Consider the following 21,477-nt stretch of genomic DNA (forward strand, 5'->3'; position numbering starts at 1 on the left):
CCAGAAGAACATGAGAGCACTGAAGGACAGTTTATTCCTGAAGTATGAATCCTTTATAAATCCGCTGTTGCCCTGACCTTTCACCTTTCATTTTCTAAGTCTGGGGTGTCCAAAGAGCAGCTCGGGGGCCATTTGTGGCCATTGGAACAGTTGTGGGCGGCTCTCAGTCAGAACCATGATATGCAGTGGCCCACCAGTAGGAGGCGGAAGCAGACAGAGAGATTTAAATGAACATTTAGGGCAAAAGGAAAATGTCAGGTTCAGCACAAAGTCTCTTTTAAATTTAATTTTACAATAAATAGGACCATAAATATCCATCAGCAAGCTGGGTTTAGCCCATCTGTTAACTGGGATAAACCCAGCAAGCGTCGAAGAAACAGTGACCCAAATCCTGGTTCTGTTGCTGAGAACAGACCTTCTACAGGAAACATTGGGAAATGGCATGTCTTTGTTTTAATTAGGTAAATATGTCAATAAATCTGAATTTTTATTCATTTCACTGGAATTTAGTTTATTTTAATTGAGTTAAAACTGGAATAAAGAATATTTCTCTGGTCCTGGTGGGAAAACGTGAGAACAGCAGGGAAAACCAAAAGATTTTAAAGAGGAAGGTTTGGATCAAAGCTCTGATTGATTAATTGACCAGGGTCTCTCTGTGTTTGTGACCTTTGACCTGCAGCTTCTCGGCGCTGCATCACGCCGCGCTCACAGGAACCACGGAGCTGCTGGCGGCGCTGCTGGAGGCTCAGGCCACCGTCGACATTAAAGACACTAACGGTGAGAACCAGACATGCTTTGTTCTGACCACACGGGGCCCAGTTTGGGTCTGTTTGAATACTTTGTTTAAAACTTTGGTTTATGGTTCTGTTTGTAGTCCTGAGGTTCCAGTTTCTGATGATGCCCTTCTTCATGAAGACCTCCAGTAAAGGTCTGAGCTGCTCTGGAACGTCTGTCACCAAACTCCAAAGCCATTTAGTTTTATTTCGTACTTTAATGGACCACCTGAGTTTAAAGCATCTCCTAGCTGACCATCATCTTCTCACATGATTTAACTTTAACAGCTGACTATGCTGCGTTCACTGCAGCTTGTTCAGCTCAGCTCCTCTGAAGAAGATTGTTGGTTCTTCTCATTCTTTTAAACTTGGTGTCCTTCAGTATTTGTTCTTCACCAGCTGTCCTCTGATGTTCCAGCCTGGAAGCAGATGATTAATGAGCTCAGCAGAAATCAAAGCTAGATGATGTTCCAGATGTTCTCTGTTCCAGATGTTCTCTGTTCTTGTGATTTTCCTCAGAGATGGAAACCAACCTCACAATGTTCTGGTCTGTGTGGAGCAAAGTTTCTCCTCTAAATCATTATTTGAGGTTATGTTGAGGAGACTTTCGGTCCACAGGAGCTGGTGGTCAGATGTTTCCCATCAGGTCATGGAAAATGCGGCGCTGCCCTGATGGTTCTGCTGCGTTTGTCCTTGCAGGAATGCGTCCGCTGCATTACGCCGCCTGGCAGGGAAAAGCAGAATCCGTGCTGATGCTGCTTCGCTCCGGAGCGTCGGTGAACGCCGCCTCGATGGACGGACACATCCCTCTGCACCTGGCCGCTCAGTATGGACACTATGAGGTGGTGAGTTGATGCAAACAGAACCGAGCCTCCGGGTTCTTTGTGCCTGTAATAAAGAGGCCATGAACTCATTAAGAAACTACAAGTAAGTTGCAGCAACTTTTCCATAAAACTTTGGTCTTAAGGTGGAAAGTTCCAGTAACTGGATAGAGATGAACCCAAAGCAGAAAGACTGCAGCACTTAAAGTTCTGTTCTCTCTACTGGGCTTTACAGCTGGACCTGAACCTAGTTTTGGTTGCAGCTCCCTGTGAGAATGAGCCTTCATGATTTAAAGCTGCAGAAGTTTCTCCATTCAGATTACAGATCCTGCTGGAAACCCAAAGCCTCAGCTGCTGCAGGAATTCTGGGTATTCCCAGTGAGGAGGATTCTGGATGTGTGGGCCGACCCTGTTTGTTAGCCCGCGCTCTCTGAGCTGCTCAGATGTTAGCAGGAAGGAGGAGGTGTTTTTAAGGGGAAACTAATAATCCTGAGTGACCTTCAGCTCTCGGGTTTTCAGGCGGGATTAGGAGGAATCCAGGAGAGCCGCCTTCGTTTCCATCTAGGGAAGATTTGGGTCTGATCCAGGATCGGTTTACAGTTGTTTTAATCCATTTCTGAAGAACTCATTAAATCTTTTAAACATGATCCGATTATTTTCATCATCACAAACAACTGGAACTGGGTCTGAACCACATGGTGCAACCAGGATGTAACGGATCTCTAAGGATGCTGCTGGTTCTTCTCACCGATCCTTAAATGATCCAAACAAATACAGATGTTCAGCAGCTCTGTATGAATCTGGGAATTATTTGGGTCGGTTTGTTTCACCAACACCAAACCAGAACCTTTAAAAACCAAACATATTTTACTCATTTTGTTGCTTCCTGCTCCAGTTTCTGCTCACGTTCAGCTGCACCTGCCTACACCTAGAACCAAGGTCCAGATGTCTCTGGTAGCTCATGAGATAGTCCTCATCAATCAGGTTACCAATCCTTGGTGCCACTGGACCTCCTGCGCTGGGAACATGAAGATGGTATTCCATTTTTTCCAGCTGAGGACCTCAGATCTTCATCGCTGCTGCTGGTGCTCCCAGCTCCATGAAGCCAGCAGGAGAACCTTAGTGCTGGTTCTGACATACAGCGGTTGGACAATGAAAGTGAAACACCTGGTTTTAGACCACAATAATTTATTAGTATGGTGTAGGACCTCCTTTTGCGGCCAATACAGCATCAATTCATCTTAGGAATGACATATACAAGTCCTGCACAGTGGTCAGAGGGATTTTAAGCCATTCTTCTTGCAGGATAGTGACCAGGTCACTACGTGATACTGGTGGAGGAAAACGTTTCCTGACTCGCTCCTCCAAAACACCCCAAAGTGGCTCAATAATATTTAGATCTGGTGACTGTGCAGGCCATGGGAGATGTTCAACTTCACTTTCATGTTCATCAAACCAATCTTTCACCAGTCTTGCTGTGTGTATTGGTGCATTGTCATCCTGATACACGGCACCACCTTCAGGATACAATGTTTGAACCATTGGATGCACATGGTCCTCAAGAATGGTTCGGTAGTCCTTGGCAGTGACGCGCCCATCTAGCACAAGTATTGGGCGCAATAAGGAATGCCATGATATGGCAGCCCAAACCATCACTGATCCACCCCCATGCTTCACTCTGGGCATGCAACAGTCTGGGTGGTACGCTTCTTTGGGGCTTCTCCACACCGTAACTCTCCTGGATGTGGGGAAAACAGTAAAGGTGGACTCATCAGAGAACAATACATGTTTCACATTGTCCACAGCCCAAGATTTGCGCTCCTTGCACCATTGAAACCAACGTTTGGCATTGGCATGAGTGACCAAAGGTTTGACTATAGCAGCCCGGCCGTGTATATTGACCCTGTGGAGCTCCTGACGGACAGTTCTGGTGGAAACAGGAGAGTTGAGGTGCACATTTAATTCTGCCGTGATTTGGGCAGCCGTGGTTTTATGTTTTTTGGATACAATCCGGGTTAGCACCCGAACATCCCTTTCAGACAGCTTCCTCTTGGGTCCACATTTAATCCTGTTGGATGTGGTTCGTCCTTCTTGGTGGTATGCTGACATTACCCTGGATACCGTGGCTCTTGATACATCACAAAGAGTTGCTGTCTTGGTCACAGATGCGCCAGCAAGACGTGCACCAACAATTTGTCCTCTTTTGAACTCTGGTATATCACCCATAATGTTGTGTGCATTTCAATATTTTGAGCAAAACTGTGCTCTTACCCTGCTAATTGAACCTTCACACTCTGCTCTTACTGGTGCAATGTGCAATCAATGAAGACTGGCTACCAGGCTGGTCCAATTTAGCCATGAAACCTCCCACACTAAAATGACAGGTGTTTCACTTTCATTGTCCAACCCCTGTAGATGCTGACATACATGCTAGCAGGGGCGGTTGGATCAGTCGGAACCAACATCATCCTGCTGTTATGCTTTATATGCTTCCTATGTGGCTTTAGAACCGGCTTATTTAAAGAACCTGATCTTGGTGTTGGTTCTGTGCGATTCACACTTTTTGTTTGTGTTTTTCAGTCAGAGATGCTGCTGCAGCATCAGTCCAACCCGTGTCTGGTCAACAGGGCCAAGAAGACTCCTCTGGACCTGGCCTGTGAATTTGGACGAGCCAAGGTGAGCGAGCTCAGTCTGACACATGTTGGAGCAGGTTCTGTGGTTCTGGGTTTTGTTTCTGTGAGGAACACCAGCAGCTCTCTGTGGTTTTGGTAGAACGTTCCTACTGCAGCTCCAGTGATGACTCTTCAACGCAGACAGGAACAGCAGCACTAAATGGACTCCAGCTGCAGCTCATTACCCATCATCCCCTGCTGCACATTTGTCTTCAGCCTCCTGAACCTCCTGAAGCATCTCAGTTTGGTCTTTTCTTCGACATTTTAAATCTGAACTAAAGGTCCTTTAGTTGGTCTCAGTTTCCCGAGATTTTGAAGTTTTGTTTTATGATCTGATAAAAGTTCTTCTTCTGTTAAAATGTGTGCAGACGATGAACGAGTCCCACCGGGGAACCTCTTGGAACATTTAGGTTCTTTCAGGGTTCTACACTGGCTGGAAAACGACTGAAAGTCCAGAATAAAACAGCGTATAGAAAAGAGTCACATTTGGAGCTCCTTTCAGATGCTGCCTGTCGGTTCTATGTGTAAACATGGTGGTAGCCTCACCAGAACTCGGTTCAGTCGTGTTTTTATCATTTATCAAACATTGTTGACTTCCATATTGTCAGAACGTGAACTGGAAATACTTTATTTCTTCTTGACTTGAGTGTTTTAATTCACTGCTGACCTGTGTGAAGAAAACAACTGGAGATCATCTGCAGATGATTCAAAAAACATCTGCTAGAACCTCACATTACTGAGCTTCAGATTTCTAGATATACTTGGAGTTTGCAGCTTTCTTCCTGATAGCTGAGCAGAAGTTTAACATGTCTGCATCCTGAGCTGTAGAAACAGGATCATTGGACAAGCTTTAACAACCTCCTGATGACCCGTTTCCCCTCGTGTCTTCCTCAGGTGGTCCAACTGCTTCTGAGCAGCAACATGGTGGTGGCTCTGCTGGAGGACGAGAGGAAAGAGCCGATGGATTCAGCCTACACCACACCACTGCACCTCGCAGCTCGAAACGGACACAAAGACATCATACGGTGAGGAACCGTGTGGAGCTGAGACACGAAAACACGTCATTTAGTCCAGTTTAGAGGGGTTCTGAAGGATTAAACCCAGATTACATCTTCTGGTTCTGATTATCCTCATCCGACCGAAGTCTCTCCTGATGTCCCCACTGGGTTCTTCTGTAAAATGTTCTGAAGCAGGCTGACAACATCTAGTTTAATTAACTCTAATTGGATAAATAATGATGAATTATCTTCTGGTTATCCTGGAAGCAGTGATCCAGATCATTTCTCTGTTAAAGCCTCAATAAATGCTGCATTTAGCTTCTAAAATATGATCGAATGCAGGAATTATTTACCTGTTGAGCAGCACAGTTGAACTATTGAACATGAAAATATTCATTATCACAACTTTAACATCATTGGATTGGACCCAAACAACACCAACTGGGCCAGATGGATCAAAACCAGTTTTATTCACAACAACGTGAAAATAAGACAACCAAAACGGGCTTGGAGTGGTCTAATAAAAACATCTGCTCATCATAACCAGATGTGTTCAAATCCATGTTCCTGCTGACGGGTTCAGCATCTTTAACTCAGAACAGCTGGAGTTACAGCTGCAGTCTGGAGTCCAAAAGACCCAGAGACTAAATCTCTGTGTTTTATTAATATCTAATATTTATTTAGTTCAAATATTTGGCTGAGATGCTTTAAGGTTCTGACTGGTTCTGACAATCAGCTCTTCACCAGCTGACTTGTTATTTATCTAACACATTTATTTTCTATACACCTGTTTATTTACCTGTTGTAACTCCATTAATGTCCATATTGTTGTTTTTCTTCGTTAATATTAATCCTGATTTGATGTTGGGAGTCATGACGAAGGATATGGACGTTTTTTCTGCCTTGAGGGAAATATTTAAAACATTTTTTCCTAATTCTGTCACAAATAATTACAAATAATTTAGAAAATCTATAACCAAGGAGAAAAACAAATGAAAGGAAAACTCAAGCATAAATAAACCAGATTTTTTAGTAAATACTTCACCAGAAAACCATGAAGTTATATTGTTAAATCTTTGGTGGTAAATCCTCATTTTTCTCTCTTCTTCATCTTTTATTACGATGCTTCCAGCTGTCTATGACCTTTTAGAAAGTCAGTCAGCATAAACTGACACAGAAACGGATGATTATTAATTTAATGTTTCCCTGCTGGGTGTCAGGCTTCATCTTTAACTGTCTGTAGGACTTTATGGCTTCAGACTGCTGTGGTTGAAGGTCTGTAACCAATGAGCTTCATGCATGCTTGGAGATGCAGGAGCTTTGACTCCATGGACTTGCTCGCCTTTATGCCCTGCAGAGACGTGAAACCCACTACGGCGTCTCTGTGACCCAGTTTCAGTGTTTCCTCTTCCCTGTCAGGTGGAGCTTTCTGTGGAAGTGTGTGGATGTGAAGATAACTGACAGCAGTGCTGAAGAACAGGAACAACAGAACTGGATCGCTTCTATGTGACTGAATCTGCTTCAGAACCAGAATTACAGCCTATATGCAACACATGCAGCTCAATGAGTTTTTAATGGCTAATCAGTTAAAACAAGTCATTTTGATATAAATACAAGCTGAGGTGAAGGACCTTCAGAAGTGCTGGAGAACCTCTGATCCAGACTACTTTAAAATATTACAGCAAACTCTGACTGTTTGGCTCCTCAACCACAGCTGCAGTTTAGTCTTTTATCCTGATTTGCTCTCTTTGTGTTTCCATTTCTATTGGCTCGCTGTGAGTTTGGCTTCACTGCCCTGATTGGATGATTCAAGAACACCTGAGGCTGTGTTAGTCTGAAGGTCTGCTGCACTTAAACCTGTAAGACCCCAGGTAGCTTTGGACCCGAGTCCCGGAACAATCATCGGGTCCTAAAGGGTGTTTTAACTTGTTGTGACTAATGATGGGATGATGGGTTTGAACAGTAAAAAGCAGGATTAAGGTGTGAAATGCAGCTTTCTGCTTGTTTCAGGCTGTTGCTGAAGGCCGGCATCGACATCAATAAGACCAGCAAGTCTGGAACAGCCCTGCATGAAGCTTCGCTGTATGGAAAAACCGAAGTGGTGCGACTCCTGCTGGACGTGAGTAGATTCTGGGATGTCCAGAGCAGAATCCGGCTTCCTCCAGGTTGACCTGGAGGAACCTGGAAATGTAGTTCGATATGTAATTTAACCTTAGCTTATGTAACTATGGCAACTGTCTGATTAATGTTTTAAATACTCAAATATATATACAGTCCTGATTCCTCTCTAGGCTAATGTAGCAGCTGAGACTATCTAGATAAGGCTAGTATGGAGGCATCTCTGGTAATTAGCTGCTTCATTAGCCTAACGAGGTGTTAGCCTAGCTACAGCACCACCCTGAACAGAACAATGCTGGCATCATGAGCTGAACCTGGATTTAAACAGAACCACTTGCTGTTAGCCGGCTCTTCAGTTAGCCCATAAATCTCTGTAGGAACTACAGAGGCTTGCACAAATATTCACACCCTTTAACCTGTTCACATGTTGACCTGTTAGGGTTTATGTGATACACCAGTAGTGCAAAACTGAAGAAAAATAATACATATTATTTAAATAAAAATCTGAAAAGTGTGGCTTGTATTCAGCTCCCCTGAGTCAATACCTTCTCTACAATCAAAGTATCTTTGGGGTTTGTCTCTGTTTGCTTGAAGCTTGAACACAGAAATGTACCTATTTGTAAAATAACTGAAGCTCCATCAGACTGGATGGAGAACCTCCATCTCCATGTCAGGTCTTCTGCTGCGTTTAACATGTTTTCTTCCTGGCTCCATCCATCTTCCCATCAACTCTGACCAGCCTCCCTGTCACTGATGAAGAAAGGCATCCCCCACAGCATGATGCTGCCACCACCATGTTTCAGTGTGGGGATGCTGTGTTCAGGGTGATGTGTTAGTTTCCCTCCACTCAGGAGCTCTGATCAGAGGTCCTCCTTTCACCTGTTTGCTTCATCTCCTGCATGACTCGTGACATGGAGAACTTCTTACAATCTTCTGGTTTTCTTCTTGCCACTCTTTTATAAAGGCCAGATTTATGGCTAACAGTTGACCTGCGCACAGATTGCCCCACCTGAGCTGCAGATTATTGCAGCTCCTCCAGATTTACCATGGGTCACAAAGTCCCAGTAAAACCCATTACCTGTGGGGCGGTGCGTGATGGAGACATAGGTCGGCCGGCCCACATATGGAGGCCGTGGTCCTCGCCGCAGCCATCTGGGCTTCCATTCCCGACCCTGGGACCTTTGCATGTCTTCTCGCTCTGTCCATTTCCTGCCTGGATCCTCCAGATAAAGGCCAGAAGAACATTATCTGCAGAAACCAAGAGATGGGTGGGTGGGTACCGTGTGCATCACTGTGTGACTGTGTTCAACAGACTGGAAGCAAGGAGCAGAACATCTAAAGCTTTCAAAGCAATCCAACTGAGGCATTGTTGTGTTTCTGTTCTCCTTCAGGCTGGAGTGGACGTGAACATTCGCAACACCTACAACCAGACGGCGCTGGACATTGTCAACCAGTTCACCACGTCCCACGCCAGCAAGGACATCAAGCAGCTGCTCCGAGGTCAGAGCCCTCATCTCTTCTCTCATGAACCCAGTGAGGTCCTGCAGGGTTCATCTCAAAGATCCGACCATGAATGAATAAATAGGTCCTTTCAATTGTCTGTTTAAACTGAGATGAATTTGGATGTAGCTGTTTCCCCAGATGAATCTGAGATGGTCCTCCATAATCCAGTCAAACACTATCAGCTAGAAACGTCTTCTCCTGAAGAACACCTTAAATGTTCTAAAGGCTTTTCTGCAGAGCAAATATTTTCACTGTCGATCCTTCTTCTTCCTAACCTGCTGGAAATGAACATGTGGACCAAATCCTGACTGATGGAGAAGATCCCGGTCTGTGGGCTTCTATTTCTCCACCTGATGTTTGAGAACGTACCACAGGTTCTCATTTGGGTTCAGAATAACCTCCTGACCACATGTCCTACATTAACATGTCCTGATCTTTGATCCTCTTGTGACATGGTGCTCCTCTATGCTCAAAGATCCACGGATCATCACCCAAATGTTTCTGTTGGAGAAGGTTGCTCCTGGAGGAAGTTTGATGCCTTTATAAATCCATGGCTTTGAGTCTTTAAAGCAGAACTGGAAGGAAGACCTCTCCCCTGGAGGAGAAGCAAACCCTGGATGAATTGGATCAGGGTGCTTCACCGTTGGTACCACATAGAGCTCATGGTAGCTCTCAACTTTTCTTCTCCAGATGGTCCAAACAATCAGGAGGATTCATCAGAGAAAATAACTTTACTCCAGTCTTCTGCTCTCCATCCTGGTTCCTCCTGCAGACCTTCAGTCTGTCCTTCATGGTTTTCTTGAGGTTCCTTTGCTGCCCTTATTTTCCAAAGGTCTCCTCCTCACCAACACAGTTTCTCTACAGGAGGAGACACCCTTGAAGTTCTTGATGCTCCAGAAGTCTGTTCTTCAGCTGTAATGTTCTCAGCAGCAGTTTCCTGCTGAGGCTGTTTGGATGTAGTGATGATGCTGCAGCTTCTCTTTAGAGGAAACCTTTGCTAACAGAAGGAGACAAAGATCTCACAACATCTGATCTGATGGAGTGATTTCATCTGGACTCTCCCCAACTTCATCTGTTCTGATGAGACTGGGCCCATCTGAACCCAGAGGACCAGTCTGGACTGGAGTTAAACTGGGTTTCTGGTGGAAAGTGAATAGTTCCAGGTAGTGAAGATGTTTGTGATGAATGGGTCTGCTTCTGATCACAGCAGAATCATCTGGAAATAGCAATGTTTCAGAACCGAACCAGAAACTGCTGACTGGAGGTTTCAGCTGCTGTGGAAGATCTCCAGCTCTCCACTGATTCACAGCTCTGTGTTTTTTCGGAGCGTTTAAAGGGTACTTTTCCCCAGACTGGTTCAGAGCCTTTGACTCTCCTGCGTCTGTCGTGAGTTCAGATGATTCTATGATGTCCACCTCTCTCCACGGGCTTTGATTCAAACAGCAGCTGGCTTCTGTAACTTTACGGCCTTATCTGTGGACTCTCCCAGCTTTAAAGAGCAGATCCAGGCTGAAATCTGGCAGCGTCGTGTAGAAACTGTAATCCTGCAGCCGTTTGAAGTTCCTGTGGGAACAGTGGAGGGAATAACGAGCAGCTTTCACGCATGAACAGAAGCTTTCCTGTCTTGTTTGCTGCTGCAGATAAAATCGTGCATGCTCAGCGCCACGTGCGCTGGATTAATTATTGATGATTCTCGTTAGCAGGAGGTTTTCTCTGGGAGGAGAGTCAGAGGATATTACAGCTTCTATTTTCAGCTGCTGTGTTTCCATATTTCAGGCTCAGTATAGCAGCCAGATCTTCTTTAAGCTTCAGGACAAGTTCAAGTTTGCTTTTCTTCTGTTCAAACTTAGTGAGTCACTGAGGTTCATGAGATTCAGTATACCAAGCTTTAATCTGAACACATGAATTAGCTACACACCATCTGATCAGATGTGTTTATTGGGTTCAGATTATCCACGGAGCGCCACCTCCAGTCTTACATCCCATCTGTTTGTCTCCTCCACAGACGCCACCGGCATTTTGCAGGTCAGAGCTCTGAAGGACCATTGGAACCTCCACGATCCCACTGCTCTCAACATCCGAGCAGGCGATGTGATCACGGTGAGACGCTCTACCGCCATCTGATGATGGTGTTCTGGTTCTGGTGGTACACAGCTGTTTTTGGGCTGGTTGGTGTATCATCCAGACAATAAACCAGATAGCAAGCAGGGTTCCTCTCTGGAAACGTTTGGGAACAACTGGAATTACATTGAATTCATTTCCAGGTCTGGATTAAAAAGGGAAAAAAAACAATATAGAAAATTATTTCTCCATCCCTCCATCCCTCCCTCCATCCATCCATCCATCCATCCCTCCCTCCCTCCATCCATCCATCCATCCATCCCTCCCTCCATCCCTCCCTCCCTCCATCCATCCCTCCCTCCCTCCCTCCCTCCATCCCTCCCTCCCTCCCTCCATCCATCCATCCATCCCTCCCTCCATCCCTCCCTCCCTCCCTCCCTCCCTCCATCCCTCCCTCCCTCCATCCATCCATCCATCCCTCCCTCCATCCATCCATCCATCCCTCCCTCCATCCATCCCTCCCTCCCTCCCTCCCTCCATCCCTCCCTCCCTCCATCCATCCATCCATCCCTCCCTCCATCCATCCCTCCCTCCCTCCCTCCATCCCTCCCTCCCTCCATCCCTCCCTCCATCCCTCCCTCCCTCCCTCCATCCATCCATCCATCCCTCCCTCCCTCCCTCCATCCCTCCCTCCCTCCCTCCCTCCATCCATCCCTCCCTCCATCCATCCCTCCATCCCTCCCTCCATCCATTCATCCCTCCCTCCCTCCCTCCATCCATCCCTCTCTCCCTCCCTCCATCCATCCATCCCTCCCTCCATCCCTCTCTCCCTCCCTCCATCCATCCCTCCCTCCCTCCCTCCATCCCTCCCTCCCTCCATCCATCCCTCCCTCCATCCATCCATTCATCCATCCCTCCATCCCTCTCTCCCTCCCTCCATCCATCCCTCCATCCATTCATCCCTCCCTCCATCCCTCCCTCCCTCCCTCCATCCATCCCTCCATCCCTCCCTCCATCCATCCATTCATCCATCCCTCCATCCCTCCCTCCATCCCTCCATCCCTCTCTCCCTCCCTCCATCCATCCCTCCCTCCCTCCCTCCCTCCCTCCCTCCATCCCTCCCTCCCTCCCTCCCTCCCTCCCTCCATCCATCCCTCCATCCATCCCTCCCTCCCTCCATCCCTCCCTCCCTCCCTCCATCCCTCCCTCCATCCCTCCCTCCATCCATCCCTCCCTCCCTCCCTCCATCCCTCCCTCCCTCCCTCCCTCCCTCCCTCCCTCCATCCATCCCTCTCTCCCTCCCTCCCTCCCTCCCTCCCTCCATCCCTCCCTCCCTCCCTCCCTCCCTCCCTCCATCCATCCCTCTCTCCCTCCCTCCATCCATCCATCCCTCCATCCCTCCCTCCCTCCCTCCCTCCCTCCCTCCCTCCCTCCATCCCTCCCTCCCTCCCTCCCTCCCTCCCTCCCTCCCTCCATCCATCCATCCCTCCCTCCCTCCCTCCATCCATCCCTCCCTCCCTCCCTCCATCCATCCATCCCTCCATCCCTCCCTCCCTCCCTCCCTCCCTCCCTCCATCCCTCCCTCCCTCCCTCCCTCCCTCCCTCCCTCCATCCATCCCTCCCTCCATTCATCCATCCCTCCATCCCTCCCTCCCTCCCTCCCTCCCTCCCTCCCTCCCTCACTCCCTCCCTCCCTCCCTCTCTCCATCCCTCTCTCCCTCCCTCCATCCATCCCTCCCTCTCTCCCTCCCTCCATCGATTCATCCCTCCATTCATCCCTCCCTCCCTCCCTCCATCCCTCCCTCCCTCCCTCCATTCATCCCTCCCTCCCTCCATCCATCCCTCCCTCCCTCCCTCCCTCCCTCCATCCCTCACTCCCTCCCTCCCTCCCTCTCTCCATCCCTCTCTCCCTCCCTCCATCCATCCATCCCTCCCTCCATTCATCCCTCCCTCCCTCCCTCCATCCATCCATTCATCCATCCCTCCCTCCCTCCCTCCATCCCTCCCTCCCTCACTCCCTCCCTCCCTCCCTCTCTCCCTCCCTCCATCCATCCATCCCTCCCTCCATTCATCCCTCCCTCCCTCCCTCCATCCATCCATTCATCCATCCCTCCATCCCTCTCTCCCTCCCTCCATCCATCCCTCCATCCCTCCCTCCCTCCATCCCTCCATCCCTCCCTCCCTCCCTCCATCCCTCCATCCCTCCCTCCCTCCCTCCATCCCTCTCTCCCTCCCTCCATCGATTCATCCCTCCATTCATCCCTCCATCCCTCCCTCCCTCCCTCCCTCTCTCCATCCCTCTCTCCCTCCCTCCATCCATCCATCCCTCCCGCCATTCATCCCTCCCTCCCTCCCTCCATCCATCCATTCATCCATCCCTCCATCCCTCCCTCCATCCATCCCTCCATCCCTCCCTCCATCCCTCCCTCCATCCATCCCTCCATCCCTCCCTCCATCCATCCCTCCCTCCCTCCCTCCATCCATCCCTCCCTCCATCCCTCCCTCCATCCATCCCTCCCTCCCTCCCTCCCTCCATCCATCCCTCCCTCCATCCCTCCCTCCATCCATCCCTCCCTCCATCCCTCCCTCCCTCCATCCCTCCCTCCATCCATCCCTCCCTCCATCCCTCCCTCCCTCCATCCATCCCTCCATCCCTCCATCCATCCATCCCATCCCTCCTCCCTCCCTCCCTCCCTCCCTCCCTCCATCCCTCCCTCCCTCCATCCCTCCCTCCATCCATCCCTCCCTCCATTCATCCCTCCCTCCCTCCCCCCCTCCCTCCATCCATCCATCCCTCCCTCCCCCCATTCATCCCTCCCTCCTCCCCTCCATTCCATCCACCCATCTCCATCCCTCCCTCCCCTCCCTCCATCCATCCCTCATCCCTCCTCCCTCCCTCCCTCCATCCATCCCTCCATCCCTCCATCCCTCCCTCCCTCCCTCCTCCCATCCCTCCCCCCTCCCTCCTCTCCCTCCACCCTCCCTCCATCCCTCCATCCATCCCTCCCTCCCTCCCTCCCTCCCTCCCTCCCTCCTCCATCCCTCCATCGATTCATCCCTCCATTCATCCCTCCATCCCTCCCTCCATCCCTCCCTCCCTCCCTCCCTCCATCCCTCCATCCATCCCTCCAACCACCCATCCCTCCCTCCCTCCCTCCTCCCTCCCTCCCTCCCTCCATCCATCCATCCCTCCCTCCCTCCATCCCTCCATCCCTCCCTCCATCCATCCATTCATCCCTCCATCCCTCCCTCCCTCCCTCCATCCATCCCTCCATCCATCCCTCCATCCCTCCCTCCATCCATCCCTCCATCCCTCCCTCCCTCCCTCCCATCCCTCCCTCCATCCCTCCCCTCCCTCCCTCCATCCCCTCCCTCCATCCATCCTCCCTCCCTCCCTCCCTCCATCCCTCCCTCCATCCATCCCCTCCCTCCATCCCTCCCTCCCTCCATCCCTCCATCCATCCCTCCCTCCCTCCATCCCTCCCTCCCTCCCCATCCCTCCATCCCTCCCTCCATCCCTCCTCCCTCCATCCCTCCCTCCATCCATCCCTCCCATCCCTCCCTCCCTCCATCCCTCCCTCCATCCTCATCCCTCCATCCCCTCCCTCCCTCCAGCCCTCCCTCCCTCCTCCCTCCATCCCTCCATCCCTCCCTCCCTCCATCCCTCCCTCCATCCCTATCCCTCCCTCCCATCCCTCCCTCCCTCCATCCCTCCCTCCCTCCTCCATCCCTCCCATCCCTCCATCCATCCCTCCCTCCCTCCATCCCTCCCTCCACCCCTCCCTCCATCCATCCCTCCCTCCATCCATCCCTCCCCTCCATCCCTCCCTCCCTCCATCCATCCCTCCCTCCATCCATCCCTCCCTCCATCCTCCCTCCCTCCATCCCTCCCTCCATCTCCTCCATCCATCCCTCCCTCTTCCATCCCTCCCTCCCATCCCTCCATTCATCCCTCCCTCCATCCTCCCTCCCATCACCACCACCATCCCTCCCTCCATCACCACCATCCCTCCATCTCCTCCCTCCATCCCTCCCTCCTCCCTCCATCCCTCCATCCCTCCCTCACTCCATCCCTCCCTCCATCCATCCCTCCCTCCTCCCTCCCTCCCTCCATCCCTCCCTCCCTCCATCCCTCCCTCCATCCATCCCTCCCTCCCTCCATCCCTCCTTCCCCTCCTCCTCTCCTCCCTCCTTCCCCTCCTCCTCCCTCCCTCCCTCCCTCCTCCCTCCATCCATCCCTCCCTCCCTCCATCCCTCCCTCACCATCCCTCCATCCCATCCATCCCTCCCGCCCTCCCTCCTCATCCCTCCATCCCTCCCTCCATCCCTCCCTCCCTCCCTCCCCCTCCTCCATCCCTCCCTCCATCCCTCCATCCCTCCCTCCATCCATCCTCCCTCCATCCTTCCCTCCCTCCATCCCTCCATCCCTCCCTCCGTCCTCCCTCCCATCCATCCCTCCCTCCCTCCCTCCATCCCTCCATCCCTCCATCCATCCCTCCATCCCTCCCTCCCTCCCTCCATCCCTCCCTCCATCCATCCCTCCCTCCATCCCTCCATCCCTCCCTCCATCCCTCCATCCCTCCCTCCCTCCCTCCATCCCTCCATCCATCCCTCCCTCCATCCCTCCATCCCTCCCTCCATCCATCCCTCCCTCCCTCCCTCCATTCATCCCTCCATCCCTCCCTCCATCCATCCCTCCCTCCATCCCTCCCTCCCTCCCTCCATTCATCCCTCCATCCCTCCCTCCATCCCTCCCTCCATCCATCCCTCCCTCCATCCCTCCCTCCCTCCATCCATCCCTCCCTCCATCCATCCCTCCATCCATCCCTCCCTCCCTCCCTCCATCCATCTCTCCCTCCCTCCCTCCATCCCTCCATCCCTCCCTCCATCCATCCCTCCCTCCCTCCCTCCCTCCCTCCATTCATCCCTCCATCCCTCCCTCCATCCATCCCTCCCTCCATCCCTCCCTCCCTCCCTCCATTCATCCCTCCATCCCTCCCTCCATCCCTCCATCCCTCCCTCCCTCCATCCCTCCCTCCCTCCATCCATCCTCCCTCCATCCATCCCTCCATCCATCCCTCCCTCCCTCCATTCATCCCTCCATCCCTCCCTCCATCCATCCCTCCCTCCCTCCCTCCCTCCCTCCCTCCCTCCCTCCCTCCCTCCATTCATCCCTCCATCCCTCCCTCCATCCATCCCTCCCTCCATCCCTCCCTCCCTCCCTCCATCCCTCCCTCCCTCCCTCCATTCATCCCTCCATCCCTCCCTCCATCCCTCCATCCCTCCCTCCCTCCATCCCTCCCTCCCTCCATCCATCCCTCCCTCCATCCATCCCTCCATCCATCTCTCCCTCCCTCCCTCCATCCCTCCATCCCTCCCTCCCTCCATCCATCCCTCCCTCCATCCATCCCTCCCTCCATCCATCCCTCCCTCCATCCCTCCCTCCCTCCATCCATCCCTCCCTCCATCCATCCCTCCATCCATCCATCCCTCCCTCCCTCCCTCCATCCATCTCTCCCTCCCTCCCTCCATCCCTCCATCCCTCCCTCCATCCATCCCTCCCTCCCTCCCTCCCTCCCTCCATTCATCCCTCCATCCCTCCCTCCATCCATCCCTCCCTCCATCCCTCCCTCCCTCCCTCCCTCCATCCCTCCCTCCCTCCCTCCATCCCTCCCTCCATCCTCCCTCCCTCCCTCCATCCATCCCTCCATCCATCCCTCCCTCCCTCCCTCCATCCCTCCCTCCCTCCATCCCTCCCTCCCTCCATCCATCCCTCCCTCCATCCATCCCTCCATCCATCCCTCCCTCCCTCCCTCCATCCCTCCCTCCCTCCATCCATCCCTCCCTCCATCCATCCCTCCATCCATCCCTCCCTCCCTCCCTCCATCCATCCCTCCCTCCATCCCTCCCTCCATCCATCCCAGGATGTTGAGATCGCTGCTTGGAGCAGATCTGACTATTCAGGAACTTATTAAACATCACTGATGTCTGCTGAGATCATTATATAAGAGCATGGTCCCTGCTCTCTTCAAAGCTTTGATCGAACCCTGAATCTGAAGGAGAACTAACGAGGACTCCTCGTTAACCAAGCCCTCGCTGTCCTGTGTCGCCCCCTGCAGGTCTTGGAGCAGCACCTGGATGGACGCTGGAAGGGCCACATCCACGACAGCCAGAGGGGGACGGACAGAGTGGGCTTCTTCCCTCCGTCCATCGTGGAGGTGATCAGCAGGAGGAACGGTCAGTCAGACATCCGCTGATGGTTCTGAGCTTCAGATATTGGTGCTTCAGTCTGCAGGCAGATCAACTCTAGTTTTGTATTTAAATGTTTGTCCTGGTTTTATTCTGGCTTGGTTCTGATTTATCCTAGCTTTATCTGGACTTATCCTGTCTCAGTTTGTTCATATTTGGGTTTTATGCAGGTTTTTAACTGTTTTATTGTCTTATGCTGGTGATGTTATGGTTTTGTCCTGGTTTTCTCCCGGATGTGTCCTGGTTCTGTGGCTGGGTGTCCATTTCAGAACACAGTTTGGTTTAATTTATGGTGAGAACATGGTGAAACCAGATTAATGTTCTGATCCATGAACCTCAGGACTCAAAGAGCATGTTTTTACTGTTTACCATAAATTTATTTCTTGGAATTTGGAAAATCTTTTTGGTACTTTTTGTGCATCAGTTTGCAGCAGACTGGGCTCAGTGGTTCTGGACGTCCTCTGTTCAGTCAGTCTCAGTGAGGAACTAATCCAGCTGCTTCAGTACCATCTCATGCTCCTCCCTCCTCCTTGCTGCCTCCATCACTCTATCTGAATATTGACTGAACTCTCACTCTAACCATCAGCTTGATAACCTCCCCTTCCTCCTCCTCCTCCTCCTCCCTCTCTCGCCCTGTAGGGGGCACCCTCTCCCGGCACGCCTCTCTGCCCACCCAGCGCCAGCAGCTCCTGTCTAGAGCCCCCCTCTCCTCCAGCCTAAGCTCCGCCCCCCACACCGACGACTCCTACAGTCTGTATGCCCCGCCCACCCACGTGGTTCTGCCGCTCTCCAACGGCCTGACTACCTGCACAGGTACGGCACACACTCAGGACACACACAGAGAGCTGCAGCTTCACAAAGTGTTTCAAGGTGTGGTTCTCCGGCTTGAGGCTGGAGTTCAACTTCGGGTCGGTTCCTGGAGATGTGGTTTTGAAGTTCATGTGTAACCGTTTCACGCCCAGCGAGCGTCCTGGCACCTCTGACATCACTGAAGGCGTCCTCAGCAGGAAAAAACTCTGCTCCGTGTGACGGTAACACAGTGAGAGAACATTTAGGGTTCTCCTCGGGCTGACCGGTTCTGATCTCTGTCCCAGATAACTGTTTGGACTTTTCTGTGGAGAATACATTTTCAGTGACTTTAAATCATCTTAACACTGTCATTTGAAACTAAATAATATCTTTAATAATGATACTAATAACTAAATTCTAACTAAACTCCACTGAGAAAGTTCCAGAACAAATGTCCTGATAAAACCAGAATCTGTCCCCTGTGTGGTACCTCCTCAGTCCCAAACAGAACCTGGTCCATCTTTGTGTCTGATAGGTTTGTGTTCGAGCCACCTGTCTCAGCCTGGATGTCCCTTTGAGGACATCTGGGTCCTCAGGGACTCGTGCCACGGTAAGACTTCCCTGAACAAGAGCCTCCGTCCTAAAGCTGCTGAGCTCAACACTCTGCATTCAGGCTTCACACACCAAGATCACCAGAGACCAAATTGTCCAACGTCACACACCTGAGGCTACGTTTGCTCACTTTATCTCAGGTCACTTTAGATTTTCTCCTATCCTGACAGTCTGTTCACACAAGATGAAGACCCAACTTATTCTCTTCATGATCTCCTCACCTTATTAGAGCTTAGCTGGAGACATGTAGAAAACCTTCTTCAATGTAAAGCAATGAAGCTGCTACAATATTAGTTCTCATTAAACAGTTTCCATCTGTTTTCTGTCCTCGCTTAACTCCAAGGACTTTATCCATGAGCCTCTGCTTCCATCTGTAGATATGATCCCCCAGCAACCAGCACAGCCAAGACTGGGTTCAAGTTGGGAGTATGCACCCCAATTTCCAGCACTGATTCCTGTGTGCGTGGGTCTGATGGTGGCTCGGTATTGGTGGATCTTGGTTGAGCGTGATGCTCACAGGAGCCACCATGAAGCAATAGCTTGCTTGTAGCGCTGTCAGCCGAGTTTATGAGGTTCTGATTGGGTCGCAGTCTTGGCATTAGGCCAGCAAGTCCAGTCCTGCTTCAAGTTCTTGATCATAGAGCCACACAGTTGCACTCTGACCCCACATCATGGATATCCTGCCATCATGGTTGTAAACCCCCAAAACCTTGCAAGGGACGATTGCACATTCTCGAAACCCTTGGAGAACTAGCAAGTAAGGTTGGGCGATTGGACGAATTTATCGACCATCGACGATAGACTGAGCCCTTCAACGGTTGTTTTTTTTGGGCTACAGGTTGAGGGCAACACACAGTTGGACGTAGCCTACTTGACTACGCGGACGCCTAGTCGGACGTCAGCCGGACTTATACGACCGCATACGCCGTGTCACACAATAAACTGCTCAGCGGGACAAAGTCTCCATATCAAACTGTTTTATATGTGACACACTGCTTGAAGCAGCTGGTCACGAGTGGTAGCGTAGCGTACTCAGCCGGATGGCCAAAACATCTCCAGTTATTTCAAACTGCAGGATGTCTTGTTTTGCGCTTCATGGAAACTCAGAGATTTGAGATGATTTTTTTGTCGACAACTTAGTCCTTCTAAAACTCAGATATTTTTCTCCAAACTATAACATATTTCGAGTAAAAACCTTCAGATCTAGGTCAGCTCGTGTTTTTGTGTGATGGTTAACTGATCAGGTAGGTTGGGATTAACAAAGGTGTTCCTCAAGGTCATGTTCTTTGATCACTTCAGTTGCACTCTGGGCATTATGAGGCTGAATTAGTGTCTTGGTGAGTTAATAGGTTCAGTTCAGGATTTTCAGCATCATGAAGCTGGGTCTGTAACCATGGTAACTTCAACCCATATGAAGGCACCACCTGTCAACCAATCAGTCGCCTGAGTAAATGAGAGAAGGGATGTTCTCCTCCTTGAGTTAGATTGTTACATTTGACCTTTCTTGATGAGTCAAACCCTACCACATAGACAGCTTACAGCATAGGACTGGAGAGGGCATCCTACTCTTCAAACAGCCTTGTTTTGTGTTTTTATGCTGATCTCCATATTAACATTATGGGTGCAGAACCTGAAGACCAAACCAAGCTGACACGAACTGAGTCAGTTCTTAGACTGGAAGCTCCTGGTGAGGATAAATAATGGTGGTCTTGGTGTGTCAGGTCCAAAATGTACTGCTGCACGCTGAAATCAGAGCCTCATGCTAACAGCAATCCCTCACTGCTGCCACAGGGGGGCGACACCAGGTCGTCTTGTGATGTAGCTGCACAACAGACGCTGCTGCATGTCAATCCTCAAGGCCAGGAAGTAGTGTGTTTTTGTTTCATAAAGTGACGAACGAGGGCTGAAGACCTTCAGATGATCAAGACTGGCTGCTTGCATTGTAGCAGCCGTGCTCCCCTGCATCTCATCACCAGCCTCGCAGGCTTGTTTTAGATAAAGACCTCCCCCCAGCTGCACCCCTCCAGCCTGACGCCGACCCGCCCTGTTGCTCCGACTCCTTGCAGATGTTTACTGTTTATGTCACTGTGTTTCCAGCCGGAGACAGGAACAGCGTGGGAAGCACCGGGAGTGTGGGCAGCACTCGCAGCGCCGGCAGCGGACAGAGCACTGAGAGCAACGGCGCCCCCAACGGACACCAACACAACGCTGGTCACCATGACAGCAAGGTACCTTATCATAGAAACATCAAGCAGATTCCTCTGGTCTTTTAGCAAAGTGGATCCAGAATCAGTTTTGGTTTACTGGAGATGAGGAGACAGATCTTCCACAAGAGGTGATGAAGTGATGAAGCTCATGCTTGTTCAAACAGGCCTGTTTGCAGGTACAGCTCTTTAGGGAGAAGCCTGTAAAAACCTGAGATGAGTCCAAATCTGCTGAACCGGTCCTCATGTGGGAGTAAATTACTTGTTCTGAACCAATAAGTTCATAAATCATTTCACAGATGGAATCAAGCAAATAAATCAGTTATTTCTTCCAAATGTTGGTTATTTTCACACAACTTCATAAACTTCTGCATTAGTTTCTCTGATCTTCAGCTAGACTCTGCTGATCGTCAGTTTATATTTCTGTGCAGCTGGCGCCCCCTGCTGCTGATCCGGGACACTCTGCAGACCACAGCAAACAGGCCGAGAATCCTGCAGGTGCGGTTCTTCTGCTGCTTCCTAAACTGTTGGAAACTAGTGGGAGAGGACGTTTTTCTGTTCTAATAGAGAGTTACTCAGCACCAAAGTCATAAAGTACAGTTGCTTGCATAAATAAAGCAGTCCAGGCATTCTGCTCCACCACGGTAACTCAGATCATTTCAGGGAACTCTACAATT

The 21,477-nt window shown here is 50.7% G+C and overlaps 1 protein-coding gene across 8 annotated transcripts in view; it reads left to right on the forward strand.

Annotated features, from left to right (window-relative positions):
- LOC124862596 (caskin-2-like) overlaps positions 1-21,477 on the forward strand; it is a 58,653-nt gene that overhangs the window by 30,622 nt on the left and 6,554 nt on the right. For 6 of the 8 annotated variants that reach the window (XR_007036956.1, XR_007036955.1, XR_007036957.1 and 3 more), the window contains exons 3-14: positions 680-777; positions 1,473-1,618; positions 4,175-4,270; positions 5,161-5,291; positions 7,275-7,383; positions 8,774-8,882; positions 10,891-10,985; positions 17,066-17,183; positions 17,835-18,008; positions 18,520-18,594; positions 20,694-20,824; positions 21,232-21,298. Coding sequence is in view for 5 of the 8 variants with exons in the window: in XM_047356594.1 (XP_047212550.1) it covers positions 680-777; positions 1,473-1,618; positions 4,175-4,270; positions 5,161-5,291; positions 7,275-7,383; positions 8,774-8,882; positions 10,891-10,985; positions 17,066-17,183; positions 17,835-18,008; positions 18,520-18,594; positions 20,694-20,824; positions 21,232-21,298 (1,349 nt within the window). In the remaining 3 variants the exon portion in view is untranslated. The remainder of the gene's footprint in view (positions 1-679; positions 778-1,472; positions 1,619-4,174; positions 4,271-5,160; positions 5,292-7,274; positions 7,384-8,773; positions 8,883-10,890; positions 10,986-17,065; positions 17,184-17,834; positions 18,009-18,519; positions 18,595-20,693; positions 20,825-21,231; positions 21,299-21,477) is intronic. The other 2 variants (XM_047356597.1, XM_047356598.1) reach the window with 2 other exon arrangements.

The sequence above is a fragment of the Girardinichthys multiradiatus genome, chromosome X (assembly GCF_021462225.1).
Source record: "Girardinichthys multiradiatus isolate DD_20200921_A chromosome X, DD_fGirMul_XY1, whole genome shotgun sequence".
NCBI classification, from domain to species: domain Eukaryota; kingdom Metazoa; phylum Chordata; class Actinopteri; order Cyprinodontiformes; family Goodeidae; genus Girardinichthys; species Girardinichthys multiradiatus.